Source organism: Lolium rigidum, chromosome 1 (genome assembly GCF_022539505.1).
Source record: "Lolium rigidum isolate FL_2022 chromosome 1, APGP_CSIRO_Lrig_0.1, whole genome shotgun sequence".
Classification (NCBI taxonomy): Eukaryota; Viridiplantae; Streptophyta; class Magnoliopsida; order Poales; family Poaceae; genus Lolium; species Lolium rigidum.
In genome coordinates, this window is record NC_061508.1 from 295496169 (window position 1) to 295515934 (window position 19766).

At 47.1% G+C, this 19766-nt stretch overlaps 1 protein-coding gene across 1 annotated transcript; it reads right to left on the minus strand.

The window, feature by feature from the left end:
- Window positions 1-10457: 10457 nt before the first annotated feature.
- Window positions 10458-11127, minus strand: LOC124683960 (copper transporter 4-like). Its single transcript, XM_047218374.1, has one exon. The coding sequence runs from the start codon at window positions 11119-11121 to the stop codon at window positions 10600-10602; it is 522 nt and encodes a 173-aa protein (XP_047074330.1). The 5' UTR covers window positions 11122-11127; the 3' UTR covers window positions 10458-10599.
- Window positions 11128-19766: the final 8639 nt, after the last annotated feature.

Here is a 19766-nt window from a genome sequence, read left to right on the forward strand (position 1 = left end):
TCTTATGCAATACAAGTTGCATGTCGAACGAGGAACAAGTCTCATGAACGCGGTCATGTAAAGTTAGTCCGAGCCGCTTCATCCCACTATGCCATAAAGATGCAAAGTACTCAACTAAAGATAACAAGAGCATCAACGCCCACAAAACCATTGTGTTCTACTCGTGCAACCATCTATGCATAGACACGGCTCGATACCACTTCGTAGGATAACGTTGCATAGAAAACAAAAATTTTCCTACCGCGAACACGCAATCCAAGCCAAGATGCAATCTAGAAGACGGTAGCAACGAGGGGGTATCGAGTCTCACCCTTGAAGAGATTCCAAAGCCTACAAGATGAGGCTCGTGTTGCTGCGGTAGACGTTCACTTGCCGCTTGCAAAAGCGCGTAGAAGATCTTGATCACGATCGGTTCCGGCGCCACGAACGGGCAGCACCTCCGTACTCGGTCACACGTTCGGTTGTTGATGAAGACGACGTCCACCTCCCGTTCCAGCGGGCAGCGGAAGTAGTAGCTCCTCTTGAATCCGACAGCACGACGGCGTGGTGTCGGTGGCGGTGGAGAACTCCGGCGGAGCTTCGCTAAAGCTACGCGGAAGATATGGAGGAAAGGGGGCGGCTAGGGTTTGGGAGGGGGTGTCCGGCCACTTCAAGGGGGGCGGCCAACTTGTGGTCTTGGGGTGGCCGGCCCCCTCCCTTGGCCCCTCATTATATAGGTGGATCCCCAAGAGTTGGTCTCCAAGTCTTCGAATAAGACCCGAACCAAAAACCTTCCATAAGGAGGGGAAACCTAGCCAAGCTAGGACTCCCACCAAAGGTGGGAGTTCCACCTCCCATATGGGGGGTGGCCGGCCCCCTAAGGGGGAGTCCACTTGGGACTCCTCCCGCACTAGGGTTGGCCGGCCATGGAGGTGGAGTCCCATGTGGACTCCACCTTCCTTGGTTGTTTCTTCCGGACTTTTCTAGAACCTTCTAGAACCTTCCATAGAACCTTCCGCGACATTTTAATTCACATAAAATGACATCCTATATATGAATCTTATTCTCCGGACCATTCCGGAACTCCTCGTGATGTCCGGGATCTCATCCGGGACTTCGAACAAATATTCGAACTCCATTCCATATTCAAGTACTACCATTTCAACATCCAACTTTAAGTGTGTCACCCTACGGTTCGTGAACTATGCGGACATGGTTGAGTGTTCACTCCGACCAATAACCAATAGCGGGATCTGGAGATCCATAATGGCTCCCACATATTCAACGATGACTTTAGTGATCGAATGAACCATTCACATACAATACCAATTCCCTTTGTCACGCGATATTTTACTTGTCCGAGGTTTGATCTTCGGTATCACTCCATACCTTGTTCAACCTCGTCTCTGAAAAGTACTCTTTACTCGTACCGTGGTATGTGGTCTCTTATGAACTTATTCATATGCTTGCAAGACATTAGACGACATTCCACCGAGAGGGCCCGAGTATATCTATCCGTCATCGGGATGGACAAATCCCACTAGTTGATCCATATGCCTCAACTCATACTTTCCGGATACTTAATCCCACCTTTATAGCCACCCATTTACGCGAGTGGTGTTTGATGTAATCAAAGTACCTTTCCGGTATAAGTGATTTATATGATCTCATGGTCATAAGGACTAGGTAACTATGTATCGAAAGCTTATAGCAAATAACTTAATGACGAGATCTTATGCTACGCTTAATATGGGTGTATCCATTTGTTGACGTCAGAAACCCACTGGCGGGCAGAGACGGGCAACACCGTAGAGCCGGGAACAACTAGGGCTGCGGCTGGCCCTAGTCCCTCTGAGCGACGGCCCGCAAAGCCTCCTGGTCGCACGCACCGATGTTTATCACAAGGGCGTGCCACCCGACCTATACCCGGTCGGGAAGGTGTGGATGATGCCTCGCTTAGTTTCCTGCAGGGCACACACGTAAACGTTAAATACGAGCCTCGATCGGCTCTCAGGTTATCCTGTGAATCGGCTCAAAGAGCCGATCCACCCATGATTCAGACGAGGTGTCCGAATATATGGTGGTCCTGCTTGATCAAGGTAAAGCTGATTAGATCTACAACGATCTGGGGTTTTCACCGCATAATCGGATCATCCTACTCAGGTTCGGGCCTCGCGCTCGCGCACGGTGACCGTAAGCCGATCCTAGACAGGGCCTAAAAACCAACACGAGGCTGATCCCCGGAACATCCGTTCTAGGACTAGCAAACGCCACCCTACACGCCGCTGGATCCTCCGCCCCCTTGTAAGGCCTAACTATTGCAGATATTAAACTAATCCTTGTAGAACAAGGAGCAATCGTAACGGACCAGATCTACTAAACTATGATCAAGCGGGTGCCGCCCCTACACCTAAGATAGGTGTAAGGGCGGCTAGACATGCAAGGGTTGCACTACGAAAGCACGTAACATGAAGAACAATGCTAACCCTAACATGTCTAAGATAACTACGTTACTCGCCATCAAAAAGGCTTCAGCACGAGCAACGCATGAACAACGTAGGCAGGCTTGTGCTGCCTAGATCGCAAGATGCGATCTAGGCAGCATGATGCTTACCGGTAGAAACCCTCGAGACGAAGGAGTTGGCGATGCGCCGAGATTTGTTTGTGGTTGAACGTTGGTTGTTGTTTATTCCATAAACCCTAGGTACATATTTATAGTCCGGGGGACTTTCTAATGTGGGCGTGCACTAAACCGTGCACGGGTAAAACTCTAACTTTTAATCTAGATACAATCTACCGTAATTAAAGATACACGGGCAACCTAGCCCAAATTCTCCGTGCAAGGCCGCTTCATAGATCTTCCATGTGTAATCTTCCAAGCCCATCTTGATCGCGGCCCACCTCCCGATTTAGCCAAAATCTGGTGATAACACATGCCCCCGGTTTTGGTAATGATAATTTCAAAACCACTCGTTTTTTCCTCCGAGGGGTCGTGTCATGGCAGAACAGAACTCGTCGCAGCATGCTTCATCATGACGACTTGCCTTCCCAACTTCTCTGCACGATTTGACAGCTTTGGCACCATGTCCTCGAGAACCGCTCGAAAATTAAAACCCCCATCTCCTTTTATTTAACCGCATCGAACAGCTTCTCCCCTTTCACCCCTTCCGCATTAGCACTCCAAAAACCCTCCCCTGCAACCATGTCTTCTTCCTCTTCCTCTTCTTCTTCATCGGATCTTTCCCACGTGTCCTCTCCCATCCGAGAGTCGACGCCCTCGTGGGGTACGCAAGCGGCGTACGACATCCTCGCCCCAACGAAGTGGGACAAAGAGGACCACGACTCCTCCGTCAGGTCCGAGGATGACAAATCTCTGACCGACGGGGAGAGCGACCTCCGCTTCCTTGCCGACGGGGAACCGGAGGAGGAGAGCGATGACGATCGCTTCTCCTGGGCAGACTTCACCACCTCCGAGGAGGTGAAGGAGGAGGAAGAGGAGGAGGAGGACGAAGACAGCTCCTCCGACGAGCCACCGGCGAAACGCCGCCACCTCTGGCCCGGGAACCTCAGCGACGTCGACAGCGACGACGACGCTGACGAAGAGGATGAAGACAACGAGGGCCCTGTCGGCGGCCGCTGGAGCAGCGATGACGAGCCGGTAGGGAGTAGCGCCGACAGTGGCGATGCCGGCGACGACGACGACGAGGGCAGCAGCGGCCCCTAGATAGGATCTTAGCATAGGGCTAGCAGTAGCAGGCGGGGCAATGTATCCCCCTAGGACTTCCTTTTGAGAGCAATCAGCTCTTCTATGTAAGAAATCTGGCTTATTAATGAAGAAATTCCCCAATTTAATTTTGCCGATTCCCTTTATGATAATTTAGCCGATTGTCCTTCGTTCTGATTCTGCCGACTGCCAATCTAGTCAATGCCCAACAAGCCGATGGCATCGCATCAGTCTCTCACGATAAATTTCGAGATAGATCCACCTGGACCCAAACTGCTCGTCAAACAAGGCCAAGCCATAATCGCGCAAATCCTAGGAGTTGTAAATGCAGATCTCTCAAGATGGCATGTTAAACTTAGCGGCAAGACTCCTGAAATAATGTCCGGTCTCCTTATTAACTTTAAATTTCAGACATTCTTCTGCCGCATTATCCCCTCCGAATTCTGCTCGCTCAGCTCCGGCAGCTTCCTTCTGCAATAATCACTGTCTTTCGAACGAGCTGTCACGAAGAGTGAGCCGATTTCGACAAAATTGGTTAAACCTCGAGGGCGAGCTGCCCCCCGAGCCTCAGCCAAGGCGAGGATAAAGAATGGACCATCACCAGCTTCCAACTGTGGCGCCGTATCTACCGATTCCAATCAAATCGGTCCCCAGATCATTGATATTTCGGGGCGGGCTCAACCTCGTCCAAGAGAGCTATCCTGCAGGGCCACCAGCCGATCACCTTTCTTCCGTCGAGAGTCAGCCGATCACCAGGCTATGATAATTTTGCAACATTAGCACCATTCTTCAGGTAAGTTGTGGTGCAGAGTTTAGCCGATTCCAACGAAATCGGCTCCCCGGAGCAGAGAACCTTCAAGGTGAGCTGCCCCCCGAGCCTCAGTCGGGCGAGAATAGCAGTGAGCCGACCACGTTGATCATCCTCGGTTTCCCATTCGTAATGCAATTTCAGGGCGAATTGCCCTCCCCGAGCTTCTTCAGTTCAACCCTTGCGCCTTGCTGATCAGATCGGCTCCTTATCTTCGGCAGGCCGCAGCAATCTTCTGGTGAAGATGTCCCCGCATTCCTGACGCCCTCTAACCCTGGGCGCAACATCCCCTGGAAGTGACAGTTTACTGAGTCAACACGTGACAGCCGATGGCTTCGTCATCGGCGGTTCTCCTGGTCTTGGAAGAGATATGCTCCCTTCGTCAGGCTCACTCCTACCCTGACTTGTACGTTTAGTCAGGGTCTTAGAAGATGTCACGTTCCTCGCTGCTAACGCCGCCGATCTTGGAGACTTGCGAATGGGAACTAGGGGTCCTTGAAGGGAAGATCCACCCCCTGCTCCATTGATTCTTAAGTCGATGTCTGCGCATCGGCTATGCTCGAAAATTTTTGAATTTTTCGGCCGACTTGTGTATCGGCACCCATACTCCAATATCCATCATCAAAGGGTTTTTGCTTTTCCTCGTGTTTTATCCTTCTATGTGCCCCCCGAGCCGATTCTGTCAAGAGAATTGATGGTATCGGCTCTGTTGGATCATGTGTTGAACCCAGGCAGACTGGATGTTGAGGATAATTTTGGCCGATTGCTGGAATCGGCCTCCAATTGCTTTCTCGGTGAAGGTTTTGTGATGTCCCTTCACAAATCTTTTCCGGGCCGATCACAAGGATCGGTCTCGCCACGTTTATCCATCGACATCTGCTTTCGTTACACGGTCAGGCCGGTGGACAAAACCAGCCTAACCCCGTTCTTTGTCACGTCGATGCGCTCACAGTCGTCCAAATTGATACCTGAGAGCGGCTCTTGGCCTGATGTCTCCCAAATATCCATGCCGGCTGTTGAAACCTCGACTGAATCATCTGCACGGACGACTTCTACTTCATCTCCATCCCACTGTATCAGGCATTGGTGCATCATGGATGGAATGCAACAGTTGGCGTGGATCCAATCCCTCCCTAGTAGGACAGCGTAGGTACTCTTGCTATCGACGATAAAGAACGTCGTAGGGATAGTTTTTCTTCCTACGGTCAGATCCACATTCAGAACACCTTGTGCGTCAGATGCTTGGCCGTTGAAATCGCTCAATGTTACATTGGTCTTGATCAGATCCGAGCTGGAGCGTCCCAACCGACGTAGCATGGAGTATGGCATAATGTTGACTGCCGCTCCGGTGTCCACCAACATCTTGTTGACGAGGCTGCCCATTGATGTAACCTCGCACGTACGGGGCCTTCGGATGCCTCGTAACTCCTTTCCTTTGGCTTCTCAAAGATGACCGGCCGTGGGCCGCAGTCTAATTGCGCCACAGGTGCTTCATATAATCTTGGAGCGCTAAACTCCGATGGAAGGATGAAGACCATGTTTGTGCCAGCCGATGTATCATCATCGGCTTTCCTCTGCTTGGGGCGCCACTCTTTTCTTTGTGGCCGACCCTCTTCATCCAGGGCTCGCCGGACTTTGGCGGCCAGATCAGGCCGTGCCTTCCTTAGCGTGCGTAGGTACAATCTTTCAGCTTCTTCCAACCCACGCAGACGCTGAACCCTTCGCTTTTGGGAACGGCTGAGCCCATCAGGGCACCACCTGGGCCGATGATACTTATCTTCTTCATCATCGTCCTCTAGTTCCTCGAGATCTTTTATCCGAGCGGGCTCAGCATACTTGCTCCGAGGTGGGAGAGGCCCTAGACGCTCGAACACGGACACGTTAGCGGAGTCCTTCTTCCTCTGTTTGCATTCTGGGCAGTTCTCGATTGTTGGCAATCGGCTCATTCCTGAGTCCCAACAATGTTTGAAGAACGGACAGTCCCAGTGCCTATCCATGTTATCCTGCCCCCTTGACCTTCCTTCAGCGCGACGATTGTATCCGTCGTCGCTTCTATCATGTTGACGGTACCTCCTGACCTCTGCATCAGACCGACAATTCCTCTCATCATCTACGTCGTAGCGCCGACGTCGGTCGTGCTGCTGCTCATATTTGTCGAGGAGGCGCTCGGAGAGTGGACGTTGATACCGCACGCTTCTCATTTCCTCCCCTGTCAGGTACCGCCTGTCATCATCTTGGGGCCGGTCGCGTGGATCGGCCTCCTCTTCATCGTTGCCACGGGAGTGGCTGCTTTCTGCTTCGTCTTTGCCGTGGCGGCTTGCAAGCCCTGCCATGTTGACACCAAAGGAGGACTTTGGCTGGCCTATGGAGTGGCTGAGATCCACCATGTTGACGCCGGGCGACGGACTTGAGTCTCTATCGAGCTTGATATCGTGCGGCCAGATCTTCTCAGAGGAGCCGATGGGCTCGGCCTCGAGGGTTGCCTTGATCTCGTCATGCTTCTTCTTGAGCTCCTCGGGCAGATCCTCGTACTTCAGCGACCTGGTGCGTTCTTCTGACGGGGTGGACAGGTCCACTCCATCGAGTGCGCCTTCAGGTGTGAAACCCTTCCACCTGACGCCATGGGAGCGGGTTCGGTGTAAGGAGCCGATGAGTTCGGCTTCGAGGACTGCCTTGATTTCGTCGTGCTTCTTCTTGAGGTCATCAGGCAGGTCCTCGTACTTGACCGGAGTGCTTTCCGCCATCTCGGATGTAGACGGCGACGTGGTGGATGTTGAAGGTCGTCCCACCGGGCGTGCCAGAATGTGTTGACGTCAGAAACCCACTGGCGGGCAGAGACGGGCAACACCGTAGAGCCGGGAACAACTAGGGCTGCGGCTGGCCCTAGTCCCTCTGAGCGACGGCCCGCAAAGCCTCCTGGTCGCACGCACCGATGTTTATCACAAGGGCGTGCCACCCGACCTATACCCGGTCGGGAAGGTGTGGATGATGCCTCGCTTAGTTTCTGCAGGGCACACACGTAAACGTTAAATACGAGCCTCGATCGGCTCTCGAGTTATCCCGTGAATCGGCTCAAAGAGCCGATCCACCCATGATTCAGACGAGGTGTCCGAATATATGGTGGTCCTGCTTGATCAAGGTAAAGCTGATTAGATCTACAACGATCTGGGGTTTTCACCGCATAATCGGATCATCCTACTCAGGTTCGGGCCTCGCGCTCGCGCACGGTGACCGTAAGCCGATCCTAGACAGGGCCTAAAAACCAACACGAGGTTGATCCCCGGAACATCCGTTCTAGGACTAGCAAACGCCACCCTACACGCCGCTGGATCCTCCGCCCCCTTGTAAGGCCTAACTATTGCAGATATTAAACTAATCCTTGTAGAACAAGGAGCAATCATAACGGACCAGATCTACTAAACTATGATCAAGCGGGGTGCCGCCCCTACACCTAAGATAGGTGTAAGGGCGGCTAGACATGCAAGGGTTGCACTACGAAAGCACGTAACATGAAGAACAATGCTAACCCTAACATGTCTAAGATAACTACGTTGCTCGCCATCAAAAAGGCTTCAGCACGAGCAACGCATGAACAACGTAGGCAGGCTTGTGCTGCCTAGATCGCAAGATGCGATCTAGGCAGCATGATGCTTACCGGTAGAAACCCTCGAGACGAAGGAGTTGGCGATGCGCCGAGATTTGTTTGTGGTTGAACGTTGGTTGTTGTTTATTCCATAAACCCTAGGTACATATTTATAGTCCGGGGGACTTTCTAATGTGGGCGTGCACTAAACCGTGCACGGGTAAAACTCTAACTTTTAATCTAGATACAATCTACTGTAATTAAAGATACACGGGCAACCTAGCCCAAATTCTCCGTGCAAGGCCGCTTCATAGATCTTCCATGTGTAATCTTCCAAGCCCATCTTGATCGCGGCCCACCTCCTGATTTAGCCAAAATCTGGTGATAACACCATTACATCATTCATACAATGATATAACCTTGTTATTAATAACATCCAATGTTCATGATTATGAAACTAATCATCCATTAATCAACAAGCTAGTTAAGAGGCATACTAGGGACTCTTTGTTTGTTTACATATCACACATGTATCAATGTTTCGGTTAATACAATTATAGCATGGTATATAAACATTTATCATAAACATAAAGATATATATAATAACCACTTTTATTATTTCCTCTTGGGCATATCTCCAACAGTAGGTTCTCTTCTTCACTTCGTTGTCCTTGCGCTCGGCTCAATGTCCTTAATGCAGTGGCGGATCCAGATAATTTCTATGCTTAAGCATAGCACACATGCAAGTGCTTAAGATGTTTAAATCACCATACAATATCACATGACTTAAGCCATTGTCTGGCTGGCACACCTAGATATCTAGGGCAACAAGGACCTTAGGTTCGCCACTGTTCACATGTTTCTTAGTTAAGTGATGAGAATGACTTTGGTAGTTCATGTTTTCCACCAGCTAATCAGTACATACATCCTACTAAATCTTGATTTTGTCAAGTGAAAGTGCATATAGTATCCTCCTATTGAGTTTTGAATGATTGATGATAATACACTTGACGGACTAACATTCTTATCTAGTTTACTCAGTAACATAGTCCCACCTAGTGGCTTAACCGTTAGAACCTTAACTCATCACATGTTGCGGAGCACATCGATGCATATTTGTCAAGCAAAGAAGTGCATGAAGAACATAAAAATGAGGATGCCTCAAGCTGACCTGGTCATCCCTCCCTCTAGCTTGGCTGTTGTGACTCAATGTCTCTGATCAGTTGTGAAGAAATCTAGGAGGGAGATGATAATATGGCGGTTAGAATGAGAAGTCAGGAGATAAGAGATAAGTGAGAGAGATTTGAGAGGCTGTGGCCACGGTTAGACGCTGGAGAGGTCACACGCATAATATTCCCTTCCTTCTCATGAATAAGCCCTTGTTTTCCATGTTTTTTCTTTGATCAAGAATTACTCTAAATATATAAAGATTATTGCTATAAAATTAGCATCATTAGAAAGTGTTTTTCACTAGGAATCCAACAATTGTACTTACATATAATATCATTAAGGTCTTTCTGCTCAATGTTTTTTTATCAAAGTTCATATGAGAATACACGTGTGTCTTATTCGGGATTTTTTAAATAATATAAATTTTTATTAATTTTCAAAAAAATTTGAGAAATTTCAAACATAGAATCTAGTCGGCGGCCCATGGGCCGACATGCTCCTGTTGGTAGGTTGTGGGCCGAAAGCCCACCACATGGGCCTGCCACGTTGTCTCATCAAAGCCCACCACAGGGGCATATCGGCCTGCAGCCAACCGATAGATGTCTGTCATCCCACAGGCCACCGATTGGGTTCTACTTTTGAAATTTCTCCAAAACAAGTATTTTTATTATTATTTTAAAAAAAGTCGCCGCCTTATTCATGGAAAGAGAGTTAGTTCATAGTTACACTAGTAGAGTATTAGATACGAACTAACACATAGTTACAACTATTCTATAAAACAAGATGTATATTTTTCTAAATGTCAATGTCTTGTAACTTTGACCAATATTGTAGACAAAAATATGAACATCTGCACTAACAAATCAACTTCAATAGATTTATTATAGAATATAATTTGTGGTGTACATGTTAATTATCGTACTCCCTCTATCCATAAAAAATACGTTCAAATTTAATATAAGACATCATTTTATGAATAGAGCTAGTAAACGTTTATATTTTTTCTTACAAGATTGGTTAAACTTGCAACAAATTGACTTTTGACTAAATTTATATGTTTTGTTTTATGGAACGGAGCTCATGCACTATCGCATCGTCAAACATGCCATCCAAGAAAAAAAAAACATGCCATCCAAGCTCTAAAACAACAATTGAATTCCAAAAAAATAGAATCTTTGCAATTTTCGTCCGTGAAGTACACAAGCATTTTCATCCCAAATAAAAAACTACACAAGCGATGAATCCAGCATCCCTTCCGTTTCATACAACAAATATATCTTTCGAGAATAATACAACAAACAATTTTGAGCACCTAGTTATCGTGCCACAACTTAATTAAGGTCTGGGCTCAGCCTCAGAGGCAGCGAGCGCACCGTTCCGTGGCGCGTCATCCTGAGGGGTGGCGCGGCGAAACAGTCCGATCCGCGCGAGGAGGTACCCAATCGTGTGTCCAGCGACGGCGGCGAGGAGGACGCCGACGTTGAACGACATCACGGCCAGCATCACCACGTACGCGAGCCCCATCTTCACGGCGTGGATCCCCGTGATCGCCAGCACCGCGACCGGTCGGCGGCTGGAGACCCCCTTGGCCGCCGCGGATAGAGCCTCGACGAGCGCCGCGAGCGCGAAGACGACGACGAGGCAGAGGATGTACATGCCGACGTCACCGCGGTCTCCGGGCCAGTCGCGGAAGAGCACCTGCGCGCGGTGCCCCCAGTAGAAGGCCGAGTGCATCTCTGGCATCGGCATGGACATCCCAGGCATGCCGGGTGTCGGCGCCATCGGAGGCATGTTCCAGACCGCCGGTGGCGGCATCGGCATGGGGGCCATCGGCGGCATGGGCGGCATGGGTCCCATCGGCGGCATGGGCGGCGTCGGAAAGGCCATTTCAGCTGAGTTTTGCAGAAATGCCGGCGCGAAGTGACAACAAACGAGGTAACGACGGTTTTAGTGAGTGGACAGTAGTTAAGAAGAACCTGTGCAGCGGGTCGTGGAAAGCGAGGAGTTCTACTGGACGATGGATAGATAGAAGAAAGGTGTATCTAACAAGAAAAAGCTTGATAAGAACGAGGATAAGCAAAAGACGACGGCGAAAGGGGAATTGTATACCACGAACTTTGGAATAACAGATAGACGATGTGTATTGCCTGCCGCCGGTGTACGTAACTGTCTCTCCCAACAGACAAGGTTTGTGATCAACTGATCATCTTATTTGTTTGACCGTATTTAATTTGTTTGCCCTTTGGATCGATATCTTCTACGGGCAGAAAAGGATTTTAAACCACATACAGAGCCAACATGAAATGAAATTACAAGAGAAAATTCAAACATGCATAATATTTCTTAATCTTTCTAGAGTTAGTCATCTGGTTTGTACTATAAGGACGGACATGTACAATGGGTTGACGCTACCATGTAGGATTTTTCTTAGTTGAATGAGAGGGAATGAAGAAAGAGAGGTTATATTTTCTTAGCTAAGGGATGATCTCTTTTGAAATAATAGAAGACTATTTTCCCCATTGTATGACTTTTCTCCTCTTAGCTACACAATTTTCTATTAAAAATAATTAATTTTCATTTATTATAAGGGATGACATAAAAAAATAATGCATTGTATCCCTAATATTTTTTTTAGATGACGTGGACTAATAACTGAAGACATATCTTCCCTAGCCGTTGTACATGTCCTAATATAATGACCCGCTAGTTGTTTACAGTTACAGACTCGCTAACATTTCAGTAACTCGGTAGGGTCGGTGGTCGACGCCAGTTCAGCGAGTGGATGCTAGTACTTTTTCCATCCCACCAAAAATATCTTAACTTTGTTAAAACTTATTAAAAAGCCAATGCAGTTAACTACATCTGCGTGATGAATGTATCTGCTAGAGATACGCTTAGGTTGAGTGCCTGCCTGCACCTGCAAAAATCAGAGGAAATTTTGTTCCAAATGGCTATACTAGAACTTCGGTAAATATCACCGCCTTTCAAGTGATGTCTCTCGCACGTGTCACCCCAAAAGCACGACAGAACCTTCCTCGAATTGATGCTCTCATTTTCCTCCCTGCCTTCTCTCTCTCTCCTCTCACATCTTCGAGAGTCGCCTCCTCCGCCCCGGCTCCTCTCTCTCCCTCCTCCGGCGGCCTCGCCGGCCGGAGTGGAGGAGAGAGAGGAGCCCCCCCCTCTGTGCATAGTAGTCTAGGTTTCCGTTTATGTTCCCGTGTGGAGAATGGGTTTACACCGGTAGTTTGGGGCGGACCAGATCTTGGCAGCCAGATCTGGTACCTAGGGTTCTTGCCTCTTCTTGATGTGCTCCTCTGATTGGAGCTGGTGGAGGAGAAGAGAACTGCCGTCTCTTCCAATAAAGTTGTGTTCTGGTTCGTTGGCTGGCGAGATCTGGAGGGTTGGAGCTCTAGTTCATCTTCCTCTTCATCATGTCGTGGTGGCGAGGGGAGAGGAGGTGATGGGGCTATGATCTTCTTCAGGTAGCGCCGGTCTTTGCTGCGGTGGCGCGGCTACTTCGAGCTCAACCACGCGGATGGCATCATCGCTTCTGCGATCTGCGGCCGACAAGGCGGCCATGGTTCAACCTCCGACGTGGAGGCCACCGCGTCTGCTACAGGAGCTCGGCGCGTCTTCGCCGTCAAGTGGTTCGTCCCCGACAGCTTGGAGGTGCCCAATGGCGGCGGTTCTTCGCCGGAAGAGGGCTCGCGAGCATCCTTCCCTTGTTCCTCGGCGGCGACGCCTTGAGCACGCCGGCGATGTGTGGCGGAGATGCCCGAGGACCTGATTGCTTTTTCAACTTCTATTCGAGGGTGTTTTTTGCATATATACAAGCCTTATCTTCAAATACTAGGTTTTTTAGGGCGAGTGTTGTAAAGGATCTGTTTGCACGTGTTACTTGAATGAAATGCCACCGGGGTCTCTTGTTGGAGATATGCCCAAGAGGCAATAATAAAAGTGGTTATTATATATCTTTATGTTTATGATAAATGTTTATATACCATGCTATAATTGTATTGACCGAAACATTGATACATGTGTGATATGTAAACAACAAAGAGTCCCTAGTATGCCTCTTAACTAGCTTGTTGATTAATGGATGATTAGTTTCATAATCATGAACATTGGATGTTATTAATAACAAGGTTATATCATTGTATGAATGATGTAATGGACACACCCAATTAAGCGTAGCATAAGATCTCGTCATTAAGTTATTTGCTATAAGCTTTCAATACATAGTTACCTAGTCCTTATGACCATGAGATCATGTAAATCACTTATACCGGAAAGGTACTTTGATTACACCAAACACCACTGCGTAAATGGGTGGTGATAAAGGTGGGATTAAGTATCCGGAAAGTATGAGTTGAGGCATATGGATCAACAGTGGGATTTGTCCATCCCGATGACGGATAGATATACTCTGGGCCCTCTCGGTGGAATGTCGTCTAATGTCTTGCAAGCATATGAATAAGTTCATAAGAGACCACATACCACGGTACGAGTAAAGAGTACTTGTCAGGAGACGAGGTTGAACAAGGTATAATGTGATACCGAAGATCAAACCTCGGACAAGTAAAATATCGCGAGACAAAGGGAATTGGTATTGTATGTGAATGGTTCATTCGATCACTAAAGTCATCGTTGAATATGTGGGAGTCATTATGGATCTCCAGATCCCGCTATTGGTTATTGGTCGGAGTGAGTACTCAACCATGTCCGCATAGTTCACGAACCGTAGGGTGACACACTTAAAGTTGGATGTTGAAATGGTAGTACTTGAATATGGAATGGAGTTCGAATATTTGTTCGGAGTCCCGGATGAGATCATATATAGGATGTCATTTTATGTGAATTAAAATGTCGCGGAAGGTTCTATGGAAGGTTCTAGAAGGTTCTAGAAAAGTCCGGAAGAAACCACCAAGGAAGGTGGAGTCCACATGGGACTCCACCTCCATGGCCGGCCAACCCTAGTGGGGGAGGAGTCCCAAGTGGACTCCCCCTTAGGGGGCCGGCCACCCCCCATATGGGAGGTGGAACTCCCACCTTTGGTGGGAGTCCTAGCTTGGCTAGGTTTCCCCTCCCTTTGGAAGGTTTTTGGTTCGGGTCTTATTCGAAGACTTGGACACCAACTCTTGGGGTTCCACCTATATAATGAGGGACAAGGGGAAGGGGGCCGACCACCAAAAACACCACCAAGGTGGCCGCACCCCATAGTGGCCGGCGCCCCCCTCTCCCCAAACCCTAGCCGCCCCGCTCCTCCACTTCCCGCACGCTTAGTGAAGCTCCGCCGGACTTCTCCACCACCACCGACACCACGCCGTCGTGCTGGTCGGATTCAAGAGGAGCTACTACTTCCGCTGCCCGCTGGAACGGGGAGGTGGACGTCGTCTTCATCAACAACCGAACGTGTGACCGAGTACGGAGGTGCTGCCCGTTCGTGGCGCCGGAACCGATCGTGATCAAGATCTTCTACGCGCTTTTGCAAGCGGCAAGTGAACGTCTACCGCAGCAACAAGAGCCTCATCTTGTAGGCTTTGGAATCTCTTCAAGGGTGAGACTCGATACCCCCTCGTTGCTACCGTCTTCTAGATTGCATCTTGGCTTGGATTGCGTGTTCGCGGTAGGAAAATTTTTGTTTTCTATGCAACGTTATCCTACAGGTGGTATCGCAGCCGTGTCTATGCATAGATGGTTGCACGAGTAGAACACAATGGTTTTGTGGGCGTTGATGCTCTTGTTATCTTTAGTTGAGTACTTTGCATCTTTATGGCATAGTGGGATGAAGCGGCTCGGACTAACTTTACATGACCGCGTTCATGAGACTTGTTCCTCGTTCGACATGCAACTTGTATTGCATAAGAGGCTTTGCGGGTGTCTGTCTCTCCTACTATAGTAAAGATTCAATTTACTCTTCTATTGACAACATTAGTATCAACGTTGTGGTTCATGTTCGTAGGTAGATTAGATCTATATCGAAAACCCTAAACCGCGTAAAATATGCAAACCAAATTAGAGAGCGTCTAACTTGTTTTTGCAGGGTTTGGTGATGTGATATGGCCATAATGTGATGATGAATATGTATGAGATGATCATTATTGTATTGTGGCAACCGGCAGGAGCCTTATGGTTGTCTTTATATTTCATGTTGAGTAGTATTTCAAAGTAGTTGTAATAGTTGCTACATGGAGGACAATCATGGAGACGGCGCCATTGACCTTGACGCTACGCCGACGATGATGGAGATCATGCCCAAAGATGATGGAGATCATGTCCGTGCTTTGGAGATGAAGATCAAAGGCGCAAAGACAAAAGGGCCATATCATATCACATATGAACTGCATGTGATGTTAATCCTTTTATGCATCTTATTTTGCTTAGATCGCGACGGTAGCATTATAAGATGATCCCTCACTAAAATCTCAAGATAATAAAGTGTTCATCCTTAGTAGCACCGTTATCAAGTCTTGTCGTTTCGAAGCATCTCGTGATGATCGGGTGTGATAGATTCAATAAGTACATACAACGGGTGCAAGACAGTTTTGCACATGCGGATACTAAGGTGGCCTTGACGAGCCTAGCATGTACTGACATGGTCTCGGAACACATGATACCGAAAGGTAGAGCATGAATCATATGATTGATATGATGAACACTTTGAGTGTTCGCCATTGAAATCACACCTTTTCTCGTGATGATCGGGTTTAGGTGCGGTAGATTTGGTTCGTGTGATCACTAAGACAATGCGAGGGATATTGTTTTGAGTGGGAGTTCACCTAGATTTTTAATTATGTTGAATTAAAATTTGAACTCAATTTGTCATAAACTTAGTCTAAACTATTGCAAATATATGTTGTAGAGATGGCGTCCCCAATCAATTTTAACCAGTTCCTAGAGAAAGAAAAGCTTAAGAGCAACGGTAGCAACTTCACCGATCGGTTCCGTCATGTGAGGATCTTCCTCTCCGGCGGAAATCTGCAATATGTGCTTGATGCACCGCTAGGTGACCCTCCTGCAGAACCGAAACCGATGAAGTAAAAGCTGTTTACGAGACTCGGAAAACTCGGTACTCTCAAGTTCGGTGTGCCATCCTGTGCGGTCCGGAATCCGATCTTCAAAAACGTTTTGAGCACCACGATCCTCATGAGTTGATGAATGAGCTGAAAGCTATTTTTGAGACTCATGCGGCCGTGGAATGCTATGAAGCATCGAAACATTTCTTCGACTCGTATGATGGAAGAAGGCAGCTCCATTAGTGAGCACATGCTCGCCATGACCGGGCATGCGAAGAAACTCGGTGACTTGGGAATAGTGATTCCTAACGGATCGGGGATTAATCGTGTCCTTCAATCACTGCCACCAAGTTACAAGAACTTTGTGATGAACTACAATATGCGGAACATGAACAAGGAGTTACCTGAACTCTTTGGCATGCTAAAAGCTGCTGAGATTGAGATCAAGAAAGAGCACCAAGTGTTGATGGTCAACAAGACCACCAGGTTCAAGAAACAGGGCAAGTCTAAGGGAAAATTCAAGAAGGGTGGCAAGAAAGCTGCCACGCCTCCTATGAAACCTAAGAACGGCCCTAAGCCTGATGCTGAGTGCTATTACTGCAAGGAGAAGGGACACTGGAAGCGTAATTGCTCCAAGTATTTGGCAGATCTGAAGAGCGGCCTTGTAAAGAAGAAGAAAGAAGGTATATCTGATATACATGTTATAGATGTTCATTTCACTGGTTCTCGTTCTAGTACCTGGGTATTTGATACTCGGTTCGGTTGCTCATATTTGTAACTCGAAACAGGAACTAAAGAATAAACGACAACTCGCTGAAAGATGAAGTGACGATGCGCGTTGGAAACGGATCCAAGGTCAATGTGATCGCGATCGGCACACTTCCTCTACATCTACCTTCGGGATTAGTTTTAAGCCTAAATAATTGTTATTATGTACCTGCGTTGAGCATGAACATTATATCTGGATCTTGTTTAATGCAAGACGGTTATTCATTCAAATCTGAGAATAATGGTTGTTCTATTTTTATGAATAATATCTTTTATGGTCGAGCACCAGAAAAGAATGGCTTATTTCTATTAGATCTCGATAGTAGTGATACGCATATACATAACATTGATGCTAAGCGAATTAAATTGAATGATAATTCTACTTATATGTGGCACTCGTCGTCTTGGTCATATTGGAGTGAAACGCATGAAGAAACTACATACCGATGGATTACTTGAATCACTTGACTTTGAGTCACTTGATAGATGCGAAGCATGTCTAATGGGAAAAATGACTAAGACTCCATTTTCCGGAATGATGGAGCGAGCTACCGACTTATTGGAAATCATACATACCGATGTGTGCGGACCAATGAGTGTAGCATCACGCGGTGGTTATCGTTATGTTCTAACCTTCACGAGATGATCCGAGTAGATATGGGTATATCTATTTCATGAAACATAAATCCGAAACTTTCGAGAAGTTTAAGGAATTCCAAAGTGAAGTAGAAAATCAACGTAACAAGAAGATCAAATTTCTACGATCTGATCGTGGAGGTGAATATCTGAGTTATGAGTTTGGCATGCATTTAAAGAAATGCGGAATACTTTCACAATTGACACCGCCGGGAACACCACAACGAAATGGTGTATCCGAACGTCGTAATCGAACTCTCTTAGATATGGTTCGTTCTATGATGTCTCTTACTGATTTGCCGTTATCATTTTGGAGTTATGCATTAGAGACAGCCGCATTCACTTTAAATAGAGCACCATCAAAATCCGTAGAAACGACACCGTATGAATTATGGTTTAATAAGAAACCTAAGCTGTCGTTCCTTAAAGTTTGGGGTTGCGAAGCCTATGTAAAAAAGTTACAACCGGACAAGCTAGAACCCAAAGCGGAGAAATGCGTCTTCATAGGATACCCTAAGGAAACTATAGGGTACACTTTCTATCACGAGAACCGAAGGCAAAATCTTTGTTGCTAAGAACGGAACCTTTCTTGAGAAAGAATTTCTCACTAAAGAAGTGACTCGGAAGAAAAGCAGAACTCGATGAGATTGATGAATCTATACTCGTTGATCGAGTAGCGCGAGTACCGGAAGTTGTACCTGTACCGTCTACACCGGCAACGAGAGGAAGCTAATGATAATGATCATGAAACTTCGAACGAGGAAACTACCGAACCTCGCGGATCGACAAGGGAACGTGCCACTCCTGATTGGTATGATCCTTGTCTAAATGTCATGATTGTGGATAACAATGATGAGGACCCTGCGACGTATGAAGAAGCGATGATGAGCCCAGATTCCAACAAATGGCAAGAAGCCATGAAATCCGAAATGGGATCCATGTATGATAACAAAGTATGGACTTTGGTAGACTTACCTGATAGCCGAAAGGCTGTCGAGAATAAATGGATCTTCAAAAGAAAAACAGATGATGATGGTAATATTACTGTCTATAAAGCTCGACTTGTCGCAAAGGGTTTCCGACAAATTCAAGGAGTTGACTACGATGAGACTTTCTCACCCGTAGCGAAGCTAAAATCTGTGAGGATTTTGTTAGCAATAGCTGCATTTTTCGATTATGAGATTTGGCAGATGGATGTCAAAACGGCGTTCCTTAATGGAGACATTGAGGAAGAGTTGTATATGGTACAACCCAAGGGTTTTGTCGATCCTAAAAATGCTGACAAAGTATGCAAACTTCAGCGTTCAATCTATGGACTGAAGCAAGCATCAAGAAGTTGGAACCGACGCTTTGATAAGGTGATCAAAGACTTCGGGTTTATACAGTGTCATGGAGAGGCCTCGTATTTACAAGAAAGTGAGTGGGAGCTCCGTAGCATTCCCGATATTATATGTAGATGACATATTATTGATTGGGAATGATATAGAACTATTAAGCAGTGTAAAAGGTTATTTGAATAACAGTTTTTCAATGAAAGACCTTGGTGAAGCATCATATATATTAGGCATCAAGATTTATAGAGATAGATCAAGACGCCTAATAGGGCTATCGCGAGTACATACCTGGACAAGATTCTAAAGAAGTTTAGAATGGACGAAAGTAAGAAAGGGTTTTTACCTATGTTACCGAGGCAAGGTCTTGAGTAAGACTCAAGGACCGGCTACGGCAGAAGAAAGAGAAAGGATGAATCAGATCCCCTATGCTTCGGCAGTAGGCTCTATTATGTATGCCATGCTATGTACAAGACCGGATATAGCGCATGCTCGTTAGTTTGACTAGCGAGATATCAAAGTGATCCGGGAATGGAACATCTGGACAGCGGTCAAGAATATCCTGAAGTACTTGAAAAGAACTAAGGATATGTTTCTTTGTTATGGAGGTGACCAAGAGCTCGTTGTAACAAGTTACACCGATGCAAGTTGGAACACTGGTCCTGATGACTCTAAGTCACAGTCTGGGTACGTGTTTATATTGAATGGTGCTGCAGTAAGCTGGGCAAGCTCGAAGCAGTGCACGGTGGCG